The sequence below is a fragment of the Peromyscus leucopus genome, chromosome 2, assembly GCF_004664715.2.
Source record: "Peromyscus leucopus breed LL Stock chromosome 2, UCI_PerLeu_2.1, whole genome shotgun sequence".
Taxonomy (NCBI): domain Eukaryota; kingdom Metazoa; phylum Chordata; class Mammalia; order Rodentia; family Cricetidae; genus Peromyscus; species Peromyscus leucopus.
In genome coordinates, this window is record NC_051064.1 from 119,974,549 (window position 1) to 119,996,048 (window position 21,500).

Genomic DNA, 21,500 nt, shown 5'->3' on the forward strand with positions numbered 1-21,500 from the left:
TCACCCCACTCCCCTGCTCACCCCCTGCTACCCCCTCTGACACTCTCCCACCATGTCACCTTCCCTTTTTTTTTTTTTTTTTATAACCCAGTGGATTTAATTAGGGTTGTATGTGTGTAGATGTAGGATTAGTACCTGGATCATGGGTGTTGTCATAGTAACTACACCCCTGAAGAAAAATGACTCCCAGCAACTCTCCCTCTCCAGTATCATTTTAATCCTGAGACAGCTAGAGCAGACCATGAGCTCTCGGAGGCTTCAGGTTCTGTTTTATTCTGTCATCTCAGATTCTCACTCAAGGTGATTTTAAATGAACACACTCAGCCCTTCACATCCAAGGGTTTTGCATTCACAGACTCAGCCACCTTGGAGGAAAATATCTGGTGAAGATGTCCACAGAGATCCAAATAATTAAGCTTTGAATTTGCCATGCACTGCTGTTTTGTGCGAGTCCATGAAGATGGAGCGATGTGAAGGCGCTTTCTATTAAGAGTCAAAGTGGAGCTGAAGAGACGGCTCAGGGGTTAAGACTACTTACTGCTCTTCCAGAAGATCCAGGTTCAGTTCTCAGCACTCACATGGCAGCTCACAGCCATGTGTAACTCCGATTCTGGGGGATCCAATACCTGCTTCTGGCCTCTTCTAGAACTGCATGCACTGGAGGTGCACAGACTTATGCAGGTAAAACATCCATACACCCAAAATTAAAATTAAAGCCAGCAATGGTGGTACACGCCTTTAATCCTAGCATTTGGAAGGCAGAAGTAGGCCGATCTTGGAGTTAGAGGCCAGCATGGTCTACAGAGAGTTCTAGGATAGACAGGGCTGCTCAGAGACACCCTGTCTAAAAAAACAAAACAAAACAAAACAAAATTTAAGAATGAGAAATACTTCAGAGATGATTTAAAGTAGATGGGAGGATATGCATGGGGTATATGTGAATATTGTACCATTTTGTATAAGGTGCTTATGTATATGGATTTTGGTTCTGTGGTACAAGGTTCCAAGGGACAGTGGCATTTGTTGAATGACTGAGGAGTGAATGTAGAAAGGTGTGGAAATGGAGGCAAATGTGGAGGAGTTCATCAAGAATCTTAGTGATGGGAAGGCCGGGTGTGGTGGTGGTGCATGCCTTTAATCCCAGAATTTGGGGGTGAAGGCAGGTGGATCTCTGACAGTGAGTTCCAAGACAGCCAGGGCTAATGTAGAAAGACATCGTCTCGAGAAACCAAAAAAAAAAAAAAAGAAAGAAAAAGAAAAAAGAAAAGAAAGAGAGAAAGAAAGAAAGGAAGAGAGAGAGAGAAAGAAAGAAAGAAAGAAAGAAAGAAAGAAAGAAAGAAAGAAAGAAAGAAAGAAAGAAAGAAAGAAAGAAAGAAAGAAAGAAAGAAAGAAGAAAACTGTGAGGCCCACAAGACGGTCCAGAATGGAAAGTGTTTGCTGTGTGAGCCTGACAGGCTGAATTTGAGCCTTGTACAGGTCCTGTGCCGCGGTTCTCAACCTCCCTAATGCTTCAACCCTTTAATACAGTTCCTCATGCTGTGATGACCCCCAACCATAAATTTATTTTGTTGTTATCTCATAACTGTAATTTTGTTGCTGTTACGAATTGTAATGTAGATACCTGATATATGATGCCAAGGGGTAGTAGTGACCTGCATCTTGAGAACCACTGGTCTAACGGAAAAACCGACTCCAAAGAGCAGTCCCCTGACCTGTACACACGCGCAGTGGCACATCTGTAACCAAAACAAAACGAACACAACAAAACAACAAAGTGACTGGGAGGGAAGGATGGCTCATACAGGCTGCCTTGAGAGGGGAGGAGCTTGAATTAAGCTTTCATTATAAGCAGTAGAAAGGAGTCTGGGGGAAAGGATCCTGGCATAGAATCAAAGGGACAGCTGATTTAGGAGGCAGGAAGCAGGTTGTCCTAGCCTTGTGGCTGGTGGCTGGCATTGTATCTGTAATGCTCTGTCATTTAAAGGGATGTTGATGTGACTGACTCTCCTCGAACTTCCAAAACCTTGAGGAGTCTAAGTTCCAAGGAATCAGGCAAGACACTGATCCAACTTGGTCATGAATTCACCACTGATCTAATCAGCTAAGACTTGGGGGATGCAAGGGGCAGGGCCCTGTAGCACACATGAGACTGGGTGTGGGGAGGTGTTGTCTGTTTATCCCAGACAAGGGGCCGTCCTCACAAGTCAGGTAGCTCTCCTGCCTGTGTCCACCCAGTGAGCCTTTGAAGGGAAAGTCCTCAGAGAAGGAAATGGGGGTGGAGGAAGTGGCTGATGCAGGGAGGGGCTTGAGAAAGGCAGGGATTTCAGATGGGCCACAGTGCGAGTCTGAGAGTCCCTCATCAGCCTGAAGCTGGAGTGGACTGTAGCGGTATTTGCTCCGCCCATGACCTTGGGCTATATGGCCTGAAGGAGGTGGTGCTTCTTGCCAGTGTACTCGACTTCTTAAAAGGAAGAGAAGAGGCTTCTGGAGGTCCCAGCTCCCTTCTTTCTGGTGTGATTCAACTGCCAGGTGGATTCGCTCGTGGTCAGATCAACGGACGACTTCAGCTGCCTACTCGGTTCTGTATTTGTGAGTGTATTTCTTCAATTTATAACTTAATAAATTCCCTAATACTCCTTAAGCAGACTCCCATGGATTTCTTGTTTTAGTGGACAATACTGGTTAGGGCCTCAGAAGCGCAGAGAGAGAGAGAGAGAGAGAGAGAGAGAGAGAGAGAGAGAGAGAGAGAGAGAGAGAGCTCTCCAGTTTAGAACAGCTGAGGCTCATCTGTGTCTTTTTTCTTCTTCAAAATGATAGAATTATGATAGACAAGCCCTTGGAAGCCTAGTGAGACAGCTGTTCAAGGCACTTGACTCGTACAAGTAGGACGCAAACCCGATGATGACCTGAGTTCAAACCCTGGAACCCACGTAAAGGAGGAAGGAGAGATCCAGCCCCACAGAGTTGTCCTCTGACCTCCCTACGAGTGCCGTGTCCCAGCACACACACAGACAAACTGGTAAAATCAAGAAATAACGTAAGGCATTGTGATTGCAGAGCAGAGAGGGAGCGGGACGAGAGACCGGTGGTTGATGAGACTTAGGGCCCGGCACAGACTCCAGGAGCAGGAAGGGGCAGAGTTGACCCAAGTCTCTGACACCGAATCTGGGGAGCTGCCCTGGTGTCTGGCGTGGCATCTGGCTACAGTAACAGGAAAGCAGGTTGGGGAAGGGCCATTCCTTGTCAGAGGAAGGATTTCCAGGGGGAATACCCAGGACAGAGGGTTCACCTGAGCGCCGTGCAGCCTGGGGACTCGGGCTTGGAGGCGTCAGCAATGTGGTCCTAGAGAGTAGCAATGTATGAAATTGTGGGAGAGGGCAACGGAGAGGAGGAGCTGAGGAGGAGTGTCTGGCAGGCACGTTGCAGGGGTTGGCCTGGAGGTGGGGAGGAGGAGCTAGAGGGGAGAAGTCCGGCTCATGGGCTCTGAGCTGTCAGCTGTTCCCGAGTTCAGAGATGCTTTGACTCTTAAAGACTTGGGAAGAACACGGGCTTCCGCAGCCTGAGACCCTGAAGGAGGTCTCCCGAAGAGTGGGCCCAAGGGGCTACGGACACATCCCGGCCTCTAACATGCTGTAAGCATGGTTTGACCTCCTCCCTCCCCTCAGCCTCTTTGAGGAGGCACTGCCCTGAGTGTAGTTCTGGGCCTGAGAGTAGGTCAGCTGCCCGCATCCTTACATAGGCGTCAGGACATGGGTTGGAATTCCTGAGGCCCCAGGAGGTGGTAAGTGCCTGATTCAAAATTAGCAGTTGTTTTTCCTGCCCGAAGCTCTCAAGTTCCCCCAGCCTGGCTTCCTCTCAGAACCTGTTGTTGGATGCCAGGCCTGGCTGAGCAAGACCCCTGAAGTCACAGAACCTTGGACCCTGTCCTAGGGCCTCACTGGATTCTCTGGGGGCAATCTGTTCCTGTGTTCCGCACGCTTGGTTCCAGGCGCAGGGGGGAAACTTGACCTGGGTCATAGGCTCCGAGGGACAAAGGTGCTGAACCAGAGAGAGAATCATACCGTTAACCGGACCCCCTCTTTCTCATCCGGCCTCTTCTGGCTTCAGGTCCTGCCCCCAGCTTGCCACTGCCCACTCCTCACCAATGGCCACAACTTGCCATGCCCCAGAGCCTCCAGTTGAGACCTGGTTCTGGAGGAGAACCTAGCTTCTTGGCTGCCTTCAAAGGCATAACCGTGTCTCTTATGCTGTGTGAGGGAGGGGCTGTGAAAGCCGTGGAGGAGAAGTTTAAGAAACTCCCAGGCTGGGGAGAAAGCTTATTCAGTAGAGCTTACTGCAACAACACCAAGACCTCATGTTTAAGTCTGCATCTCAGAAAACATAAAAAGCTGGGCGTGGTGGCACACGCTTGTAATCCCAGCACGGGAGAGGTGGAGACAGGTGGATCCCTGGGAATCGCTGTCCAACCAACCGATTCTACTCGGCAAACATCAGGCCAATAGAGACACTGTCCCAAAACTCATGGTGAATGACTCTTGAGACTGATCTCTGTCCCCCACATAAAGGAGCACACATGTGCACCCATGCATGCATAAACACACACACACACACACACACACACACACACACACACACACACACACACACCCTTCTTAACAGCATCCTAGCAGTGATTTGAGAGCACAGGTTAATTCAAATCCCAGTTCTGACACTGAGATGCTGTGTGACCTTGGGCAAGCTATTGAACCTCTCTGTTCCAATTCTCAGTAAGATGGATATTGTAATGGTATTCACTTCATATTGTTGGTGAGACTGAATTCTATATGTAAAGCTGAGAGTAAGTGCTAAGTAGATCCCTGATGATTGGCACTCCACAATAGTTCCCTACAATAGGTAGCCAGCGTTCATTCTCGGGGAGGAGCTTGCTAAGTCTCTTTGCTTGTCATTCACTTCTTGCTGGAGATTTGAAAGGCGGCTCCCTAGGAAGGACTCAGAAGATCCGGTGAGGACAGCAAAGGTTTGGATGAAAACCTCCAATGCTGTACAAACGTTAAAATGAACAGCAAGAACAGCATCAGTATTGTACTTCTCCCAGCAGCTCTGCTGGACAGACAACCCTGCTGAACAGACCGACAGGCTAAGGCTCAAACATCTTAGCTACTTAGCTACTTGCTGGCTGCATCCAGCAACCCATGCCATGACCCATAATCTCACCTGGAAGGATGAATAACGCAGACTCGGAGAAGAATACTCTTGGTGGGGGCATCCCTACTTGGCCTGAGCTGACTGCCTTCCGCACTTGGCCAGGGCTTGTAGGCCCAGGAGATTCAGGGTATATGCTCCAGGCTGGGAGAACAGGATGGCATGGGAAAACTGGCAAGCCTTACCAGGGCGACTTCCAGGATTACATCCAGGGCACTGAGCCTGAGGGTGTGTGTGGAGGCTTCCTGGTGCCTGAAGGAAGCTCCTCTAGGGCGACCAGGGGGTCTGGGGTCTTGTGTAGGATGTGACTAGACCAGAAGGGGCAGTTTCTAGAGAACATTCTCACAGTGTCCAGATGTCTAGGAAACGTGCATGAGGACGTAGAGCTTGACTGCAGCCTCGGGAGGGAGGGTATCACGTTTCTTTCTTACCTCACCTGCTATGGGTGTTTTGCTCAATACCAGTTTGGATATTTATTTATTTATTTATTTATTTATTTATTTATTTATTTATTTATTTTCTTTCTTTCTTTCTTTCTCTCTCTCCCTCCCTCCTCCCTCTTTCTTTCTTTCTTTCTTTCTTTCTTTCTTTCTTTCTTTCTTTCTTTCTTTCTTTCTTTCTTTCTTTCTTTCTTTATCTGAGACAGGGTCTTACTATGTAGCCTTGACTGGCCTGGAACTTGCTATGTAGATCAAGAGGGCCTTGAACTTACAGAGATCTGCCTGCATCTCCCCGCCCCCCACCCCAACTCCCTTTGGTTCTCTTTGTGCCCAAGTTTGGACTTTGAGATCCGTCAACCTCTCCCCAGCACAGCAGTTTCCCTGTCCATCATCTCACCATCGAATGTCCCAGTGAAACTCCAGCCCACAGCCAACAACCCCTCCCCATGCCTGCAGCCTGGCCTCCAGCCATGCCCGATGAGAACTCAGTCTATTCTATTCTAAAAAGATGTATAAGATGCAAGAATATGTAGAGAGATTTAAGGCTCCCCAAAGTTGAAAAGTTTACTAGGTGAAAAGGTAATAATAGCATTCTGGGCATGCTCTGTTAGCAAGGAAGTCCCTCAGGCTGGAGAGACCAACACCATGTAGTCTTTACATCCTGCTTTAGGGTCTCCGAGCTGGCCCAGCTGGAGGGTCTGTTGTTCTTTATATCCTATTTTGGATCGATGGTCAGTCCCTCCCCTCCTCCATAGCAACCCTTTAAAACGGCCTCCACCTTACAGGGAGAATGGCCATTGGCCAGGGACTCCCCCAGTTTTCTGCTTCAAACCCACAAACTCACCTTCATCACACTCTTCTTTATCTTTACCAAAAGGAGTAACAACGCCCCCTCCCCCATCTATCCACCTTGTGCCCTGGGGCTGCCTGCCTTGGCTGCTCCAAGGCTGACTTCTATCTACCTTGCATCTTGAGGTGATCACTGCTTAGTCAACCACATCTCTCCCATCTGGGCTCCTCTGTGGGTTCTACTTTCCCAGCATCCCTTGCATCCTGCAGCTTTATCCAAGCAGCCCCTAAGTCCCAGTACCTTACATCTGGACTGTGCCTTGATTTCTTAACTAGTTCCCTGGCTCCACTTCTGCCCCTTGCAATCCACTATCTGCAGACATGTGCTCACCTGAACACACAGTTCTGAGCAGGCCATTTCTTCATTTAAAATCATCACTACGGCCCGGGAGACGGCTTCAGTGGAAAGTGTTTGCCATGCAAGGCTAAGCACTAGAGTTTGGATCCCTGGTGCTCAGTGGAGTCAGGGAGTCTCCAAGTCAAGCTGCTGACCAGACTAGCAAAAACAGCAACCTCCAAGCTCAGGGGTGGACCCTGCCTCAATTTATAAGGTGGAGAGAGACGGAGGAAGGCACCCAATGTCAACCTAATATCCCCATGTTCATGTGTACACATGTACACATGCATCCATTCACACATGGATGCAAAACACACATATATATGCATACTACCAAACTTGAAACAGCCCTTCCCTAGCTTCCTCTCAGCCATAAGAAAGTGGCCCATGCCGGGTGGTAGTGGCGCATGCCCTTAATTCCAGCACTTGGGAGGCAGAGGCAGACGGATTTCTGTGAGTTCGAGGCCAGCCTAGGCTACTGAGTGAATTCCAGGAAAGGCGCCAAAGCTACACAGAGAAACCCTGTCTCGAAAAACAAAAAAACAAACAAAAAAGAAAGGAAGAAAGAAAGAAAGAAAGAAAGAGAGGAAGGAAGAAAAAGAGAAAGAGAAAAGCAAGCAAGCAAGCAAGCAAAAAAAAAAAAGTGGCCCACCTGTTAAGAGACCCCTGAAGCCCTTGCCTGGCACCCCCTCTCTGGCCTTCGTCCTCACCTTTCTTCAGCCTCATACACCCTCTCTGCTGTCTCTAAATTGCTAAGGCCCTTTGCTTTCCTGTCTGGGCCCCTCTTCCCAACCCTGGTCCCTCAGGGTCAGCTGAGACCTCAACTCAGCACTTCTGGGATATTTACCCATTTCTTCCTTTCCTCCCCAGGCTAATCTCCACCTCCACAGAGGAGCCAAGCCAGCTAACTAACTGGAGCCACAGTCCCCCTGATTAAAATCTTTTCATGTTTTTCAGTGTCTTGAGGACAAAGTCTAAATTCCTCCCTGGGCTCTCAGAAGGGAGGAAGAGCGAGCGAGCTGCTGCCTCCTGTAATCTCTTGTAGTGTGTTTGTGCAGTGGCAGGGGGCTGAGTCAGCTTGGAGCCTGGGGTGGGAGGTGCATCCAGGGCAGATTTCTCTGCAGGGTGTTGGGTGGGTAGGAGGTAGGGGCAGCGAAGGCAGAGGAAGGGTGGGTTCATCTGCCGAGGAGGTTTGGCTGAAAGCAGGGGTGGAGGAACCTGACAAAGGGCGAGAGTGGACCACAGAGTCTTAACCAAAACTCAAGGGAGGTGAAGACAGTTCCGAGTGTCTTCAAGAAGAGAGAGCTTTGGAGAGAGGAGAGAGGCTAGCCGGGCTGCTGCTGGTGATGCGGCTTAGCAGAGGCTGAGTGAAATGTTTGAAACAAGGCAGTGGCGGGCAAGGATGGGCTGCAGGCCTGCTTTGGTGCTGGAGGCAGTAGATGTACTGCTGGTTGGCTGCATTACTTGCCTCACATCACGGTCGGGTGGGTCGATGGCCTACCTCTACAGCCTTATGGAGCAGGCCATCTGGGGCACGTGCTGTGTTCTCTCCCTCACAGCCTTCCCTGGGAGGCTGACACCATTGCCACAGGCTCAGTGAGATGTCTAAGCTGTGTGCCCCCTTCCAGTTTTCCAAGCCTCTGTGTTTCTGAACCCCTTCAATTTCTTCCCCGCCCCCTACCCGCCCGGAGCTGAGGAACGAACCCAGGGCCTTGAGCTACCACTGAGCTAAATCCCCAACCCTCCTTCAATTTCTTAAAAGAAATATTGAAAAGAGATGAGGCCTGTTTCAGCCAGCAGGAAAAGGGACCCCTCCCTCGCTTATTCCAGGTGGAAGGATGTCCTGTGGTCCCTTGCCTCCCAGGAGTTGGCCTGGGACTGCATCTCTTGGGAACCCAGGAAGATTTCTCAGGGAGAGAGTTGGAGGCCTCAGGAGGGAAGGGCTCTGAGCCAGGTGTGCCCTGGCCCTACTTCCCTGGCTAAGGGTGGGTCTCGCTGACCTTGTGCATACATTGCCATCTGCCCAAGCCGCAGCGCTTCGGTCTCAGCCAAAGCACCTGCTGCACGTCAGGCTGCGTTAGGTCCATGTTGGGGACAGGGATCAGTAGACAACCAAACCAAAACACTCTGCAGGGAGGAGCTTGACCCTGACTGAGTCTCTCCGGGCACATCATGAGTTCTGGGTTAGCATCGGCAGCTGAGGATGCTTTGGGCGTCAAAAAAGAGCAAGTCACCAATTTAAGGGACAGGGTCAGGGAGGGCTCCCTAGAGAACGTGGCTTCCCAGAGAATGGGGTCTTCAAGGATGGGGATGGAAAACAGGACAAACGCTGGGATGGGTGAGAGAATGTTGAAAGTGTATGGAAATAGTTGGGTGGGGCCGGTCCAGGAGGCGGGGAGAACAAGACCACGTGGCATTAGGAAACATTTTAAGTTAAAGATTTTAAGGTAGATTTTTTTTTTCATTTTAGTTTTATGATGATCACTCTGGCTCATATGTGTGTCTGTGACAGAGGTGGACTTGAGGAGTGTGGATAAAGCTACACAACCAGGACAAACACAAAGAGGTCCCTTCTGTAGAGTGTGGAGGTGCGTGTTGTCAAGCAGATGTCTATGAGGGGCTCAGAGGAGATGTATTGTTACTGGTCTTGGGAAAGTGCCTCCAATGTCTGGGACCACGATGAGGTCTCTGCCTGGGATGCAGAGTGATTGGTGGCACCTTCAGACCCGACAGATGTAGAAACCCCCTAGGTAGACCGCAGTGATCCCATTTTGAATGTGCGGAGGGATGAAGCCCCATGGAACATCCAGAAGATGGGTTTCTGTTGTTCTGGCATTCTGGGGCATGTGCTGTCTTCCTCCCCTGGCTCTGCCCACCTTGCCCTTCTCTCCGTTTGCAGCCCCCTTCCCCTTGTCCACCAGCCCTGCATCTCTCCAGGAGACATGGTTTGCCCTGTCTGCTGAAAGCTCCGCTGTTAAAAGTCATTACGAGTTCCATCTTGTCCACTTGGCAGAAGTATGCCTCTCCTGAGAGGGCACAGGGGGCTCAATGGCAGACCAGGCCTGCCTGGCCTGCCCACGTGAGCTGCCCCGAAGAGGCACGTTCTTTGCTATGGGAATGGGTCTAACGGCCGGCTGTCAATCAAGGTTGTCTCCTTCTATTATGGGAATGGAGCCTAATTGTAGGTCAATCTTGGTGAATAAATATTAGCAGAAACTTTCTTAGCAAACCTAAACTTCAAGTGTGATACAGAATTTTCTTTCTTACTGTTTCTAAGAAGCCTGGTTAAAGTACTACTTATCTTCAAATTGTACTACTAAGCTTCATATTGGAGGCAGCGCTCCTTTAGCTAAATTCTACTTTGTGTAACTTAATATTTCCCAAGCGACTTTATTAGCAAATCCTTTATAGCAGTGGTACTCAACCTTCCTAATGCTGCGCCCCTTTAATACAGTTCCTCACGTTGTGGTGACCACCCCCCCCAAAGTTATTTCTTTGCTACTTCATAACCGTAATTTTGCTACTGTTATAAATCATAACGTAAATATCTGACATGCAGCATATCTGATATGTGACCCCTGTGAAAAGTTCGCTCGACCCCAAATGGGTTGCGACCCACAGGTTGAGAAATGCTGCTTTATAGCATCCCTTCTCCTACTTGAAGTTTCTCCTGCATCAGCATCTTTTAGGAGGCAGGTCTCTGGTGTCTTCAAGGAATCTGCACTTTGTGTAGCAGGAAGTGGTAAAAGCAGTAGCCTATGTTCCTGTTACCTGGAAATCCATTCCACAGGAAGAGAGATCCCTTCCACAGTGACTCCAAGCAGGAAGCAACTTACTGCCTGAGAAGGGTTTGAATACCTCTTCCTGCCTGGAACCCAGAAGCGGGCCAACTGGTAAAGCGACCACACGGATTGCAGGCTGTCCTTGTTTCCCAGGTAGGGGAGGAAGACACACCCTCCAAGCCATCCCTCAGGGAATCCACAGAAGGCAGACTATATAGGGTAGGGGGCACATTTCTAGAGAAACGGTCACCAATTCCGGTGGTTAAATCTCCCTTTGACTTAGCAAGTGAACAAATGTGAAGGACTGGGTCCCCCACTCTCCCCGGGTCTTCCCCCACTCCCTGGGTCTTCCCACTCTCCTCGGGTCTTCCCCCACTCCCTGGGTCTTCCCACTCTCCTCGGGTCCCCCACTCTCCCCGGGTCTTCCCAAACCTGTGGAGTTCTCTTGCCCCTTCCCCCTTCTTGCATGAGAAAAGAAGCCCCAGGTCTGGCTAAAGACAACATCCTGGCACCATAGCCTGAAGTGAGTGGGCTGTGGGGGTGGGGAGTGAGGGTCTCTGAGGTGAGCCGGTGAGGTGAAGACAACTGTAGTCACCTTTTTATTGCACATTTGCCAGGACTCCAGTCATCTCATTGAGGATAGCATTTAATCCTAACAAATCAATGGCAACACTGTTGAGGCAAGAGAGGCTAAGTCACCTCACCCAGGCCCCAGCTGCTAGGTTATAAGCTCAAAGGCATTTCCGGTCCAGGTCCATCTCATCAGGGAGCCATTTCCCTCTGCTTTGCCAAAAGTCACTCTCTCTGAAGAACAATCACTGGTCTATTCATGGGTATGCAATGGTCACTTGTGTGGAGACCCTGGATGATGTCATAGGGCAAGGCTGGGGTTGTAGGGTCTTAGAAATACAGGTCAAATCTTCAGGAATTCCAGATGTGCCCAGAGACCCCAGAACGAGGCAGAGAGCATGGCAGTCCTCAGACACAAGCATTCAGTCCCAAGGAGGCATCCATCACTCACCTTCTCATGGTGTGGATGTGTGGGTGCACATGAGCTCCTAATCACATGCTATGCAATCCCACGGCAGGGGGGGCACACATACATGCACGCACCTGTGCTCGTCCCAAGTTCTGGGGACACTGAGTCGGGTTCATGGGAAGAAGGGCTCCATCTCCGTCAGATGAGGCTGGCGATGCTGGAGGTGGTCTCGTGACGCTGGCCAGAGGACAACTGTCCCGAGATGCTAAAGATGCTGCTGCTGTTACCACGGTGGCCATTTTGGGTGGAGGGTGCAGCCGCACAGATCGGGGGGCAGTGTCCACTCACACCCACCTGATACAGCAGCAAACCCAGCAACAAGACTGAGCCTAAGGAAGCCAGGGTGATGCCCACAGACAGCATGGCAGCCAACGGCCGAGCTGGAGCCGGGGCAGCAGCCAGCCCAGCCAGGGTCAGGCCGGTGACCAGCAGCACAAAGCCACTGAGCAATACCACGGCGGCGTCGGCCCCTCCGCCGCTGCGCAGCAGGGCCACGTGCTGGGCCTGGCGTATACAGTTCATATCCTGCACTGCCGAGCTCATCAGCTGCTTCACCAGAACCAGCAGGGCCAGCAGGCAGAGCACGGTGCCCACAGCTAGTCGCCATTCGCCAGAGCGGCTGCTGGTAGAGGACAGCAGTGCCACACCGCCTGCCCCGCAGCCAGCCACAAGGCCCACGGCCACGGAGAAACAGAGCAAGGAGCGCCGGGGCTGCTGGGACCACCATAGCTCCACCTGCTCTGCCAGGACCTCTGGGGGCAGCCCCCTGTCCACCGAGACTTCTTGGGGCATGGCTTAGTCAGGCAAGGTCAGGTTAGAAGATCAATGTTAGGGCTCCGAGGATGTTTATCGTGGCCCGGTGTCTCCATCCCCTGGTTGGCGGCTAGAGGCCCAGTCTCCTCCTCTCAGTCCGGGCTATGGTTACCATCACCTGCAGGACAGGAAGGACCACATGGTATTTCCCACCCATCTGGCCCTTACTCACAGTCTCACCTGGATGTCTTAGGGAAGAGCCCCGAGAATCTTTGCTCCTGAAGGCGGCAACCCCAGCACTGCACCTTGGGAAAGCACCTCCCCTGCACCTCCCCTGACCCCAGCAGAGTTCACGCCATCATCACGGAGTTTCCCCCCTCCCCTTCAAGGAACCCCCTTGCCCAGCCCCTGACCTCTCTAGCTCTGGCTGTCTCCATCCAGGCTGTCGGAGGGAGCTGGTGCCACAGTGGATGATGGGCCGGACAGTCAGAGATAAAGCCTCATTCAGGATCCCACACTCACATGGCCTCAGCTGTCACTGCTGGGTCCTGGATGGGAGGAGTTGTGAGGAGGGGAGGCTGGTGACTTAACCCTTCTGGAACCAGCAGGCTGACCCTGACCTTTCTCTCCTAGGGCTGTATCCTTCCTTCTCTGTGGGTTAGCACCTGACCCCTAACACACTTCTTCCTCTAATCCGACTCCATCTCGGTCTGGCAATAAAAAAAATGCAGGCTGCAGACCTTTCTTTCCCGTGCTGATCTTCCTGCTGGGCCAAAGTCATCTCTGATGCAACAGGGCCCAACCCGAGTTCCTCATCTTACCCTAACCTGTTTCTCCTGTGTGGCTTCCTCAAGATGATACAACCATCCCTCAGCCCACCCAGGGCTCCTCAACTCCCTCGGCTGTTCCCATCCGTGCCCTCAGGGGCTGCCTCTCGCCTCTAAGCATGTCTCTATCCGGTCGGTCCTCAGTGCTCGCCCAGAACCGGCTTCCCCCTCCCTCACTGACCTGATTGCTCCGCACTGGTCTACCCCGGCTATACCCTCCACATGTTCGCTAAGGCAGCAAAGGAGGGCTCTGGATTTGAACCTCAGCCTAGTCCTTCCCACCGTGGGAATGTGGGGAGGGATCTAACAGTGTTACTCATTTAACCTGTTCCCTAGAGGACAGACAGCATGACTCACACCAGGTAAAAATAAAGCTCGCGCTGCCGGCCAGGAGCCCAGCTTCCTGCAGCAGGAGAGACCGATCCTGTAGGAGCCAGCTGCGAGTCCAGCGGGGCCTGGAGTGGGACAGGGAAGCCCCAGTTCACGTCTTAGAGCCCTTATCTGAAAAGCGAGGAGAGAGGAGTTTATTCTGAGGAGGGGGAGAGCCATCTGACATCTTCCTTTCAGATTTTTCCATGGGGCAAAAGGGGTAAAGAGATTCTCGGGGTGAATCAGAGGGGCCTAAGTCCTGGAGACCACATGGACCACACAGCCGAGGACGGGATTTTACTCCAAGGAGACGGAGCTGTCTTCCACTACCCCTCGGTCCTCCGCAGGGGTTGCGCAGCACGCAAAGTGGGCGTGGCAGATGCCCACGCCCCCCACGGGTGGTCGGGGAGGGGGCCATGGGCGGAGTCGGTCCCGTCGTTTCCCAGCACCGTGGCTTGCTGGCCTGCAGGTGCTGGCACAGGCCTACCCGGGAACGACCCCAAGGTGGGTGGAGGTTCCCAGTAGCAGAACCAGTGGAAAGGTGGGGGTGGGGCGGGTGGGGAGGTGTGGGGGCACTCACGAGAAGCCTGGGCCGTGCTGGATCCGATTTGGGCAGGCAGGGCCCAGCAGGTGGGGCGCTCAAGCTCCGTTTCCGGGGAGACGCTTCACCTGCCTAACCTGCATCCAGGTGAGCTGGAAGGAGGGGGATTAACAGGTGCTGTTTCCAGGGCAGGGCCAGAGCCAATTGGCTGACGTGGCCCGGCGCCTTCTGTGGGGCTGAGACATTCCTGGAAAGGGAGGGCCCCTTGTCTGCTGCTGTTGGGTCTGGAACACAATATGCAGACGCGGTCGGCAGGAGAGAAGAATGCTGTCCCTCTGCCCCGGTCTGAGCCCCAACCCACCTCCCCCAAATCCAACCGCACTTTATCTTTAGCCCCTCCCTGAATACCTACCGTCAAGCCTGCACGTAATTACAGTCCAGGCCTGCCCAGTAAACTTTGCACTTTGAGAGGCTGAGGCAGGAGTATAGCCCGAGGGAAGCACCACACCTAGCCTGAAACCTCAGCTCCAACTCCTCACTCACTCCAGCGGATTCTGGACTTTAGCTCTAAATCCCAACTGTACCCTCTCAGCCCCAGTCTTGACTTCTATCCTTGAGTCTAGCCCCTCAAAATCCAGCTCTGCTTCAAAGTCAGCCTCAGCACCATAGTCCAACATCAGTGATACCCCAAACCCTGCTCCATATCTCCATCTTGAGCTCCCCCGAAGAAGACCTTGGTTTCTTTTCCTTGAGGCCTCAAGTGGGTGCCAGGGTCAGCCTGCCCCATGGGTGGGGAGAAACCTTTCTGGTGGACTGCTGGAGCTCCCAGAGTAAACACTTCTTGGATCAGTTCCACATCCCTTTCAAGGCACAGGAAGCCCTTGCCCTCCAGCCAGGGTGTCCTTCGGTTTTATGAACTGTCCTCTGCCTGCCCCCCTTTGACCTGGCTGCTTCCGCTGCACTCCCGGCCTGTGCTTCCCCTACAGTTATCCACGATTGCTCTTCCTTGTTCTTAATTGCCCCTTAGTTAGTTAGCTTTCACCCACCCCCACCCCAGTTGTGTATCCCAAGCCAGTTCAGGGATAGCAACCAGTTTACTGACGACCGTGACCTCAGCAGCCAGCACTCTGTAGCCTGTGCATGCAGGGTGATCGATAAACGTTTGTTGAGTAGTTGGTGAAATAATAGTGTGAACTGGTGAGAACACCACCTGCTTTTTCAGAGGACCCGGGTTCAAGCCCCAGCACCCACATGGCGACCCACAACCGTCTGTAACTCCAGTTCCAGGGGACCTGACACTCTCACACAGACATACATGCAGGCAAAACACCAATGCACAGAAAAAAAAAAATTAAAAACAAAAACAAAAACAAAAAAACCTGCTGAGGGGTAGTGGCAGGCAGATCTGAGTTTGAGGCCAGCCTGGTCTACAGAGTGAGTTCCAGGACAGCCAGAGCTACACAGAAAAAACCTGTCTTGAAAAACCAAGGTGTGTGTGTGTACCAACAGGTGCCTATTTTGAGCCTTGAGTATTTGGGAGGAAACCAGAAAGACAAGTTGGGCCCCGGCTGTATGGGCCTGGAATGCCTCAGGGATGCATCTGGACAATGCAGGATATCACAAAGTGTTCTGAAGTGGAACAGGGACATGGTTCAGGCTCTGCTTCTAATTGGCAAATCTGGTTCTCAAATACCATGCCCCGAGTTGCCAGAGGGTGGCTGGCTGCAGGGTGTTGGACTGTCACCTGTGTCCTCTCTACTCTAAATATGTGTTAGTGTGTTCTTCTCTCTTCTTTTGATGTGTATGAAATAAAGGAAAAAAACTCAAGACAAACAAACAAACAGACAAACTGAAACCAAAAGGAAATTCAAGTTATCTCTTCCCATGATCTGTTTGTAGAATAACTGCCTGGCCTGGCTTCCTCTTCGTTTTGTCCTGTGCAGAACCCGGAGCCTCATAACTCCAGAACAGCATGCTTTGTGTGTATATGTATGAGGTTATTTATGTGATTTGAGCCTTTCTGATAGACTGTTTCAAAAGACACAGGTAAAATTAACACATTAAGATGAATGTATTTGGGGCTGGAGAGATAGCTCAGAGGTTAAGAGCACTGGCTGCTCTTCCTGAGGTCCTGAGTTCAGTTCCCAGCACCCACATGGTGGCTCACAACCATCCGAAATGAGATCAGTTGCCCTCTTCTGGACTGCAGACAGAACACTGTACATAATAAATAAATCTAGAAAAAAATGAACGTATTTGCTGGGCTGTGGACATGACCCAGTGGCTGCTCAGCATTAGGTTCCATCCCTAGTGTTGCAAAAATATGTGTATTTGAATTCTAAAATATATTTTATTATGGAAGGTATTAATGCAGTCTTTGATAGTCTTTTATTGTACATACAAAGTGTATCTCAGTTCAAATTAGCTACACACCAAGTACCCAGGAACCACCTCTGCCTGGGGCTGTGTCTTCAGTGGGGAGCACAACTCTGGCTGGCTTTCCCCTGAAGAAAAATTTAGGACTGGCTGACTACTGCAGGGCAGGCTGAAAATGGGGGACATTGTATGGCATTGTGGGAGTTAATCCTGCCACTTTGCAAAGCTTTGTAAATATGCCCCCTTTATAAGAAACAGGCTGGGGAGAGCAGAGCTTGCCAGCCTGGATTTGCTCTGAACAGTTGGAATATCCTGGTCCCTAGGAAAGTCCAGTCTCATGCTGACCCGATGTCCAGCTGTCCTAGACGGAGCTGGTGCAAGGAATCCCTGAGCATCTCCTTCCTCTTCATGTTCCCTTTTGGAGTCTGTAGAGGAGGAAACAGAGCCCAAAGCTTCCTCAGTTCAAACACTGGCGGGTGGGGATGGGGGAGTCGATGGCTCAAGGTTGGTGTTGAATTCTGTTCCTAAAGCAGAGGTTGTGGGAGCAGTTCACAGGGGGCAGGAATGGCAGGTGTGGAGGTAGAGGTGGCAGTGGGCATGCAGGGGGAGGTGTGGGTCTGAGGGGGAGTACAGGGGAAGAACAGACGAGCTGAAGGGCTGTCTCCGTGCCTCTGTGAAGGTCCCACCTTCCCCTGGGCCCAGCCAGAGGCTGAGTGAGCCTGTTATGGTAATGCCACTGCTTCCTTGAGTCCCTCCCGTGGGCAGACTGGGTCCTACTAGGATCTTTGAGGTCTTCTTTGATGGCATCCCCCTGCCTCAGGACCTGTGTGCATTGGTGGCTCCCTCCTTCCCTTCAGGAATGAGCTCAAATGTCACCTTTGGCTGTTAAAATCTGTTCCCAGGGGGAGATGTTAGCTATGACTGCCCCTTCTCCTGAGGTCCCAATGATTCGATTCCAACACAGTTCACTCTAGGAACCAATAAGTTTATTGGGATTACTTCCAGAGCATAGGGAACCAATTAGTTACTAAAATGTGTGTGCTTCCACCAAAAGGCCGCACTGGAACATCTTTACCCAGCAGGGATGATGCCTTTCCTACAGCTGCATAGATGGGATCCCCTGTAATAGGTCCCCAGATCTTAGCACAACTGACTCCATGATAGAAGTACCATTCAGTCTGTAAAACTCAGCAGGTAGACAGCAGCCAAGATGAAAACAGAGACCTAATCCACCAAAGTCCATCGTTCTGGGAAAGTCTCTAAATGTCCTAACCTTCCTTTTTGGCTTCTGTAGTTCTGCTTCTGACTAACTGTTCTTGTTAACTGAAGTAGTACATCACATGGTTTTGTGCTTAAAAGCTCACCCTGAGAAAGGCTCGGGGCTACACTGGGATCCCGAACACCCAGTGTAGTCATTGGCTGGTTAATAAAGACTTTCTATTGGCTCAAACCCTTGTCTGAGCAGTCTCTCTGGTGGATACCCCACAACATCCCCTTCAGTAGTCTTCCTCGGCCTATGTACTTTGCCCTTCCCGAAGGCCACATGTAATTAGGACAGAGATGCACACATACCAGAGTTGGTGTGGAGTGGCTGGTACTCAGGTGAGGGCCCTGTGACTCTCTCTGCTCCCCTATGGGGAGCTGTAAATGGTGAACAAGTCCAGCCGGGTTGATATTTTCCAAGTGGCTCACCTGAACTCCCAAAGAAGTTGGGATCTGAGGATCGTCCTGTACAACCCCATTTCAGAAGAGTTCCCTGGCCACCCTGTCTAAAATCACCATCTCCCCCAGCATTTCTCACCCCATTATTTCCTGCATTCCCCTGTCCTTCCCCTTACCAACCGCCCCCCCCCCTACACACACATTACTGTTAGTTTCCCTTCTAGGTTTCTATGCCTGTTCACAGGTAATGTACCTGTACACTCACACACACAGCTGATAAACCTTTAAAAAAAATGGACTGGAGATTTCATTTCTGCTTGGGGCCTCTAAGGAGCAGTTTAGAAGCCTTTCTGCCAGCTGAGGTTGTGTTGGGATTCCTGTTCGCACAGAGGGTCCTGGATGAGAGGAGATAGGCTCCAGCTGGGTCCCGGGCCCTGGCTCAGGTCCTTCTTGAGGCTTGGGTGCTTATCTGCCAAAAGGAAACCTGTGAGACCCTGGCAGAGCCAGAAAACAAACTCCCCCTCTCTTTGCTTAAGCTATCTGGAGTTGTAGCCAAAGTTCTCCTGGAGCCTTCTGCTGGAACGCATAGACCCAATTTTAACACTACTACATTAATACTCTCAGCATGTCCCTTGGACATTTGTTTGTTTGTTTGTTTGAGACAGGGTTTCTCTGTGTAGCTTTGGAGCCTGTCCTGGAACTCGTTTTGTAGACCAGGCTGGCTTCAAACTCACAGAGATCCACCTGCCTCTGCCTCCCGAGTGCTGGGATTAAAGGTGTGCACCACCACCGCCAGGCCTATGCTTAGGACATTCTTGTTCACTCTTGATGCTCCTGTCCTGTTCTACCACGTGTCACTTAATAGGTGAGCAATAAATACCAGTTCTCGTAAACCTGCCAGGCACAGCAGGTAATCAGTAATGCTGGCCCCTCCTGCTGCCTGGTATGCGACAAGGTTATGTCCTTATAAATATGCCCCCCAGTGGGGATCCACTCATGGCTGCCTTTCAGACATAAAGCATAACTGTCTTGAGTCTCTGATGGTCTTGGGGAGCTCAGGGAGGATGAGCCCCACTCCTGATCCTGAGATAGGTCAGTTCTCTTTCCTTTCTGAATCCAGAGCAATAATTGTCACGAGGTGCTACCTGGTCATACAGCTATTCCCACGCCTGCCTGTGCCCCTCAGTACCTCTTGGGAACAGCTGGTGAGTAATGGCTGATGCACAATGGTTGGCCATGCTTTTTAGAAGCCGTGGGGAAAGGTAGGCACTGACGCCAGCACAGACTGTGGGGTGGAGTCTTTTGTGTTAAGAGGACGGGGTGGCAGAGAAAGCACGTCTGAGCAGTTTCCACTGGCTATAACTGATGCTGAGGTTCTAGAAGAGTGGGGGGCTGGGGGTGCACACTGGCTATCCAAGGCATAGAGAAAAAGAATGATTCTGAAGTCTCTTACATCGGGTGACGAGCTTCTCCCCAAGGCACTAGCTGTCATACTCACTGAATAAGTCCCCAGAGCTCAATGATGGAACTGCAATCAGAAGAGCAAGAGCTGAGTTCATGTGCCAGTGGGTGACTGGCTCGGTCTCTCCAGCTGCTGTGGGGGATGGGGGCGCCTGCAAGGTTCAGTCTCCCAGGGAGGGGTCAGCCAGTGGAAGCGACCTCGAGGAGAGGGTGATTGGCATGAAGGAGGACCTTCTGCCTCCCCATGAAGTCAAGACAGGCAAAATGGAGGGAGGTCTGAGATGTAGCGGCCAGGGGACCAGGGCCACCCAGCAAGTAGGTAGAGGAGCATGGAAGGCAGGAGGTAGAGAGCTAAGAATGAGCCTCTAGCCTCAGACTCTGACGCTATGTTCCTCCCCCTGCAGCTGAGAAAACAAGGCACCGGCTCAGGCTCTAGCTGGGGGTCTTCCTCAGCCTCAGCTGCTGCTCCGGTCTTCCTTCTCTTCGTCTTCTCGGCAGCAGCCACATAAAGCTGCTGCATATGTTAGCTCCTTTGGGGGCATTTCCTGCCCCTTCTTGTTAAGATTTTCTGGGAGTCACATTCCAACACCTCCCAACCACCTGGCCAGTGGGTTTTTACAGGCACAATATATGAATGAACACACAGACTTTGGAGGCCACTGGGCAGCAGGGTCACAATCGTGGCCCCGGCTGTGCGACTCTGTGCCAGCCAGTCTCAAACTGTCTCGTAGGAGGACAGGTGATGTCTTATTAAGGACATTTCCTGGTGACGTGCTTGTCACTGGAATACCAACCTCAGTGAAATTGCTTCTGGTTGCCAGAGCGCCTCTTTCCTCTGCATTTTCCTCCCGTCCAGGCCATGCTTCCTCTCCCTTGGCTAACTCCCACCAGTCCTGAAATCCGAAGAGTTCGTTCCTCTCCCTTCCCTCAGCCATCTTCCTGGACCAAGCGACCAGACTCTCACACTTGTACACCTACAACTTCTCCCTACCCAGGCCACCTGCTTCTACTGTTGGGTCCTCTCCGTCGATGCCACACATCACACCCAAAGGAGCTTTAGATCCAGGGATAGCAGCTCTCACGGAATTCACTCAGCAGGAGAGGCGGACGTGAACAACTAGACATCTGAGGCCTAGTGAGGGCTATGAAAGAAAACAGTATGGCAGGTGTGACTTAGATGGCAGGAGAGGTCAAGGGCTGACTTTCTGAGGAAGTGACATTGAAGCTCAGATTTGAAACTGTGATGGGGACAACAGCATTTCAGGCAGAGGAAGTAGAGTGCAGAAATATGGAGATCCAGGAAGACTGGCCTGTTAGGGAAACCGGAAATAGAGCAGTGTGGAAAGGGCCTGGGAAGCCGAGGGCAGTGACTTCTGGACTCTGGTCACCCTCCTTCATGTGTCGTCAAGGTCAGGCAGGATCTGGCCCTGCTGACCCCTGTCCCTGTTCTATCCCTGTGTCACGTCAAACCACTCTGTCCTGCAAAGGTGTTAGTCTGGGTCAGACAAGCTTGATTTGCAGAGGATTCCAGTGGGCAAGGGACAGGATGGCTGTCACGCTGGTGTGGAGGAACTAGCGAGTGGGAGGGTGACCAGTAGAGGCAGAGCCCCCCAGAGCATGCCCTGGAGTCCTTTACAGGCTTGGCCGGGTAGCTTCCAGCTGGGAACGAGGACAGCGGCGTTTCTGGTCTGGCTCTGAAAACAACCAGGAGCAGTGTCTACAGTGATGGCAAAGCAAGCCTGGGGAAACTGAGGAGCCTGGGAGAGGCAGGCTTCATGCAGCCGGAGGGGCCCACTAGCGGGACTGTGGGCTCATATACCTGTATAGATAACTTCTCTGCAAGCAGACGCCGGGGACGTTTG

At 51.6% G+C, this 21,500-nt stretch overlaps 1 protein-coding gene across 2 annotated transcripts; it reads right to left on the minus strand.

The window, feature by feature from the left end:
- Positions 1-11,186: 11,186 nt before the first annotated feature.
- Tmem125 (transmembrane protein 125) lies at positions 11,187-14,503 on the minus strand. Of its 2 annotated transcripts, XM_037202881.1 has the most exons (4): positions 14,179-14,503; positions 13,587-13,730; positions 12,816-12,950; positions 11,187-12,580 (listed from the first exon to the last, which is right to left on the minus strand). In XM_037202881.1, the coding sequence occupies exon 4, from the start codon at positions 12,439-12,441 to the stop codon at positions 11,788-11,790; it is 654 nt and encodes a 217-aa protein (XP_037058776.1). In that variant the 5' UTR covers positions 12,442-12,580; positions 12,816-12,950; positions 13,587-13,730; positions 14,179-14,503; the 3' UTR covers positions 11,187-11,787. The 2 variants fall into 2 exon arrangements, with proteins under 2 accessions (XP_037058776.1, XP_028749041.1); XM_028893208.2 differs by lacking the exons at positions 13,587-13,730; positions 14,179-14,503 and adding an exon at positions 13,411-13,563.
- Positions 14,504-21,500: the final 6,997 nt, after the last annotated feature.

Bases quoted from the DNA above. Each gene is read 5' to 3' on its own strand.
- Tmem125 (XM_037202881.1), bottom strand. From the start codon at position 12,441: ATGCCCCAAGAAGTCTCGGTGGACAGGGGGCTGCCCCCAGAGGTCCTG.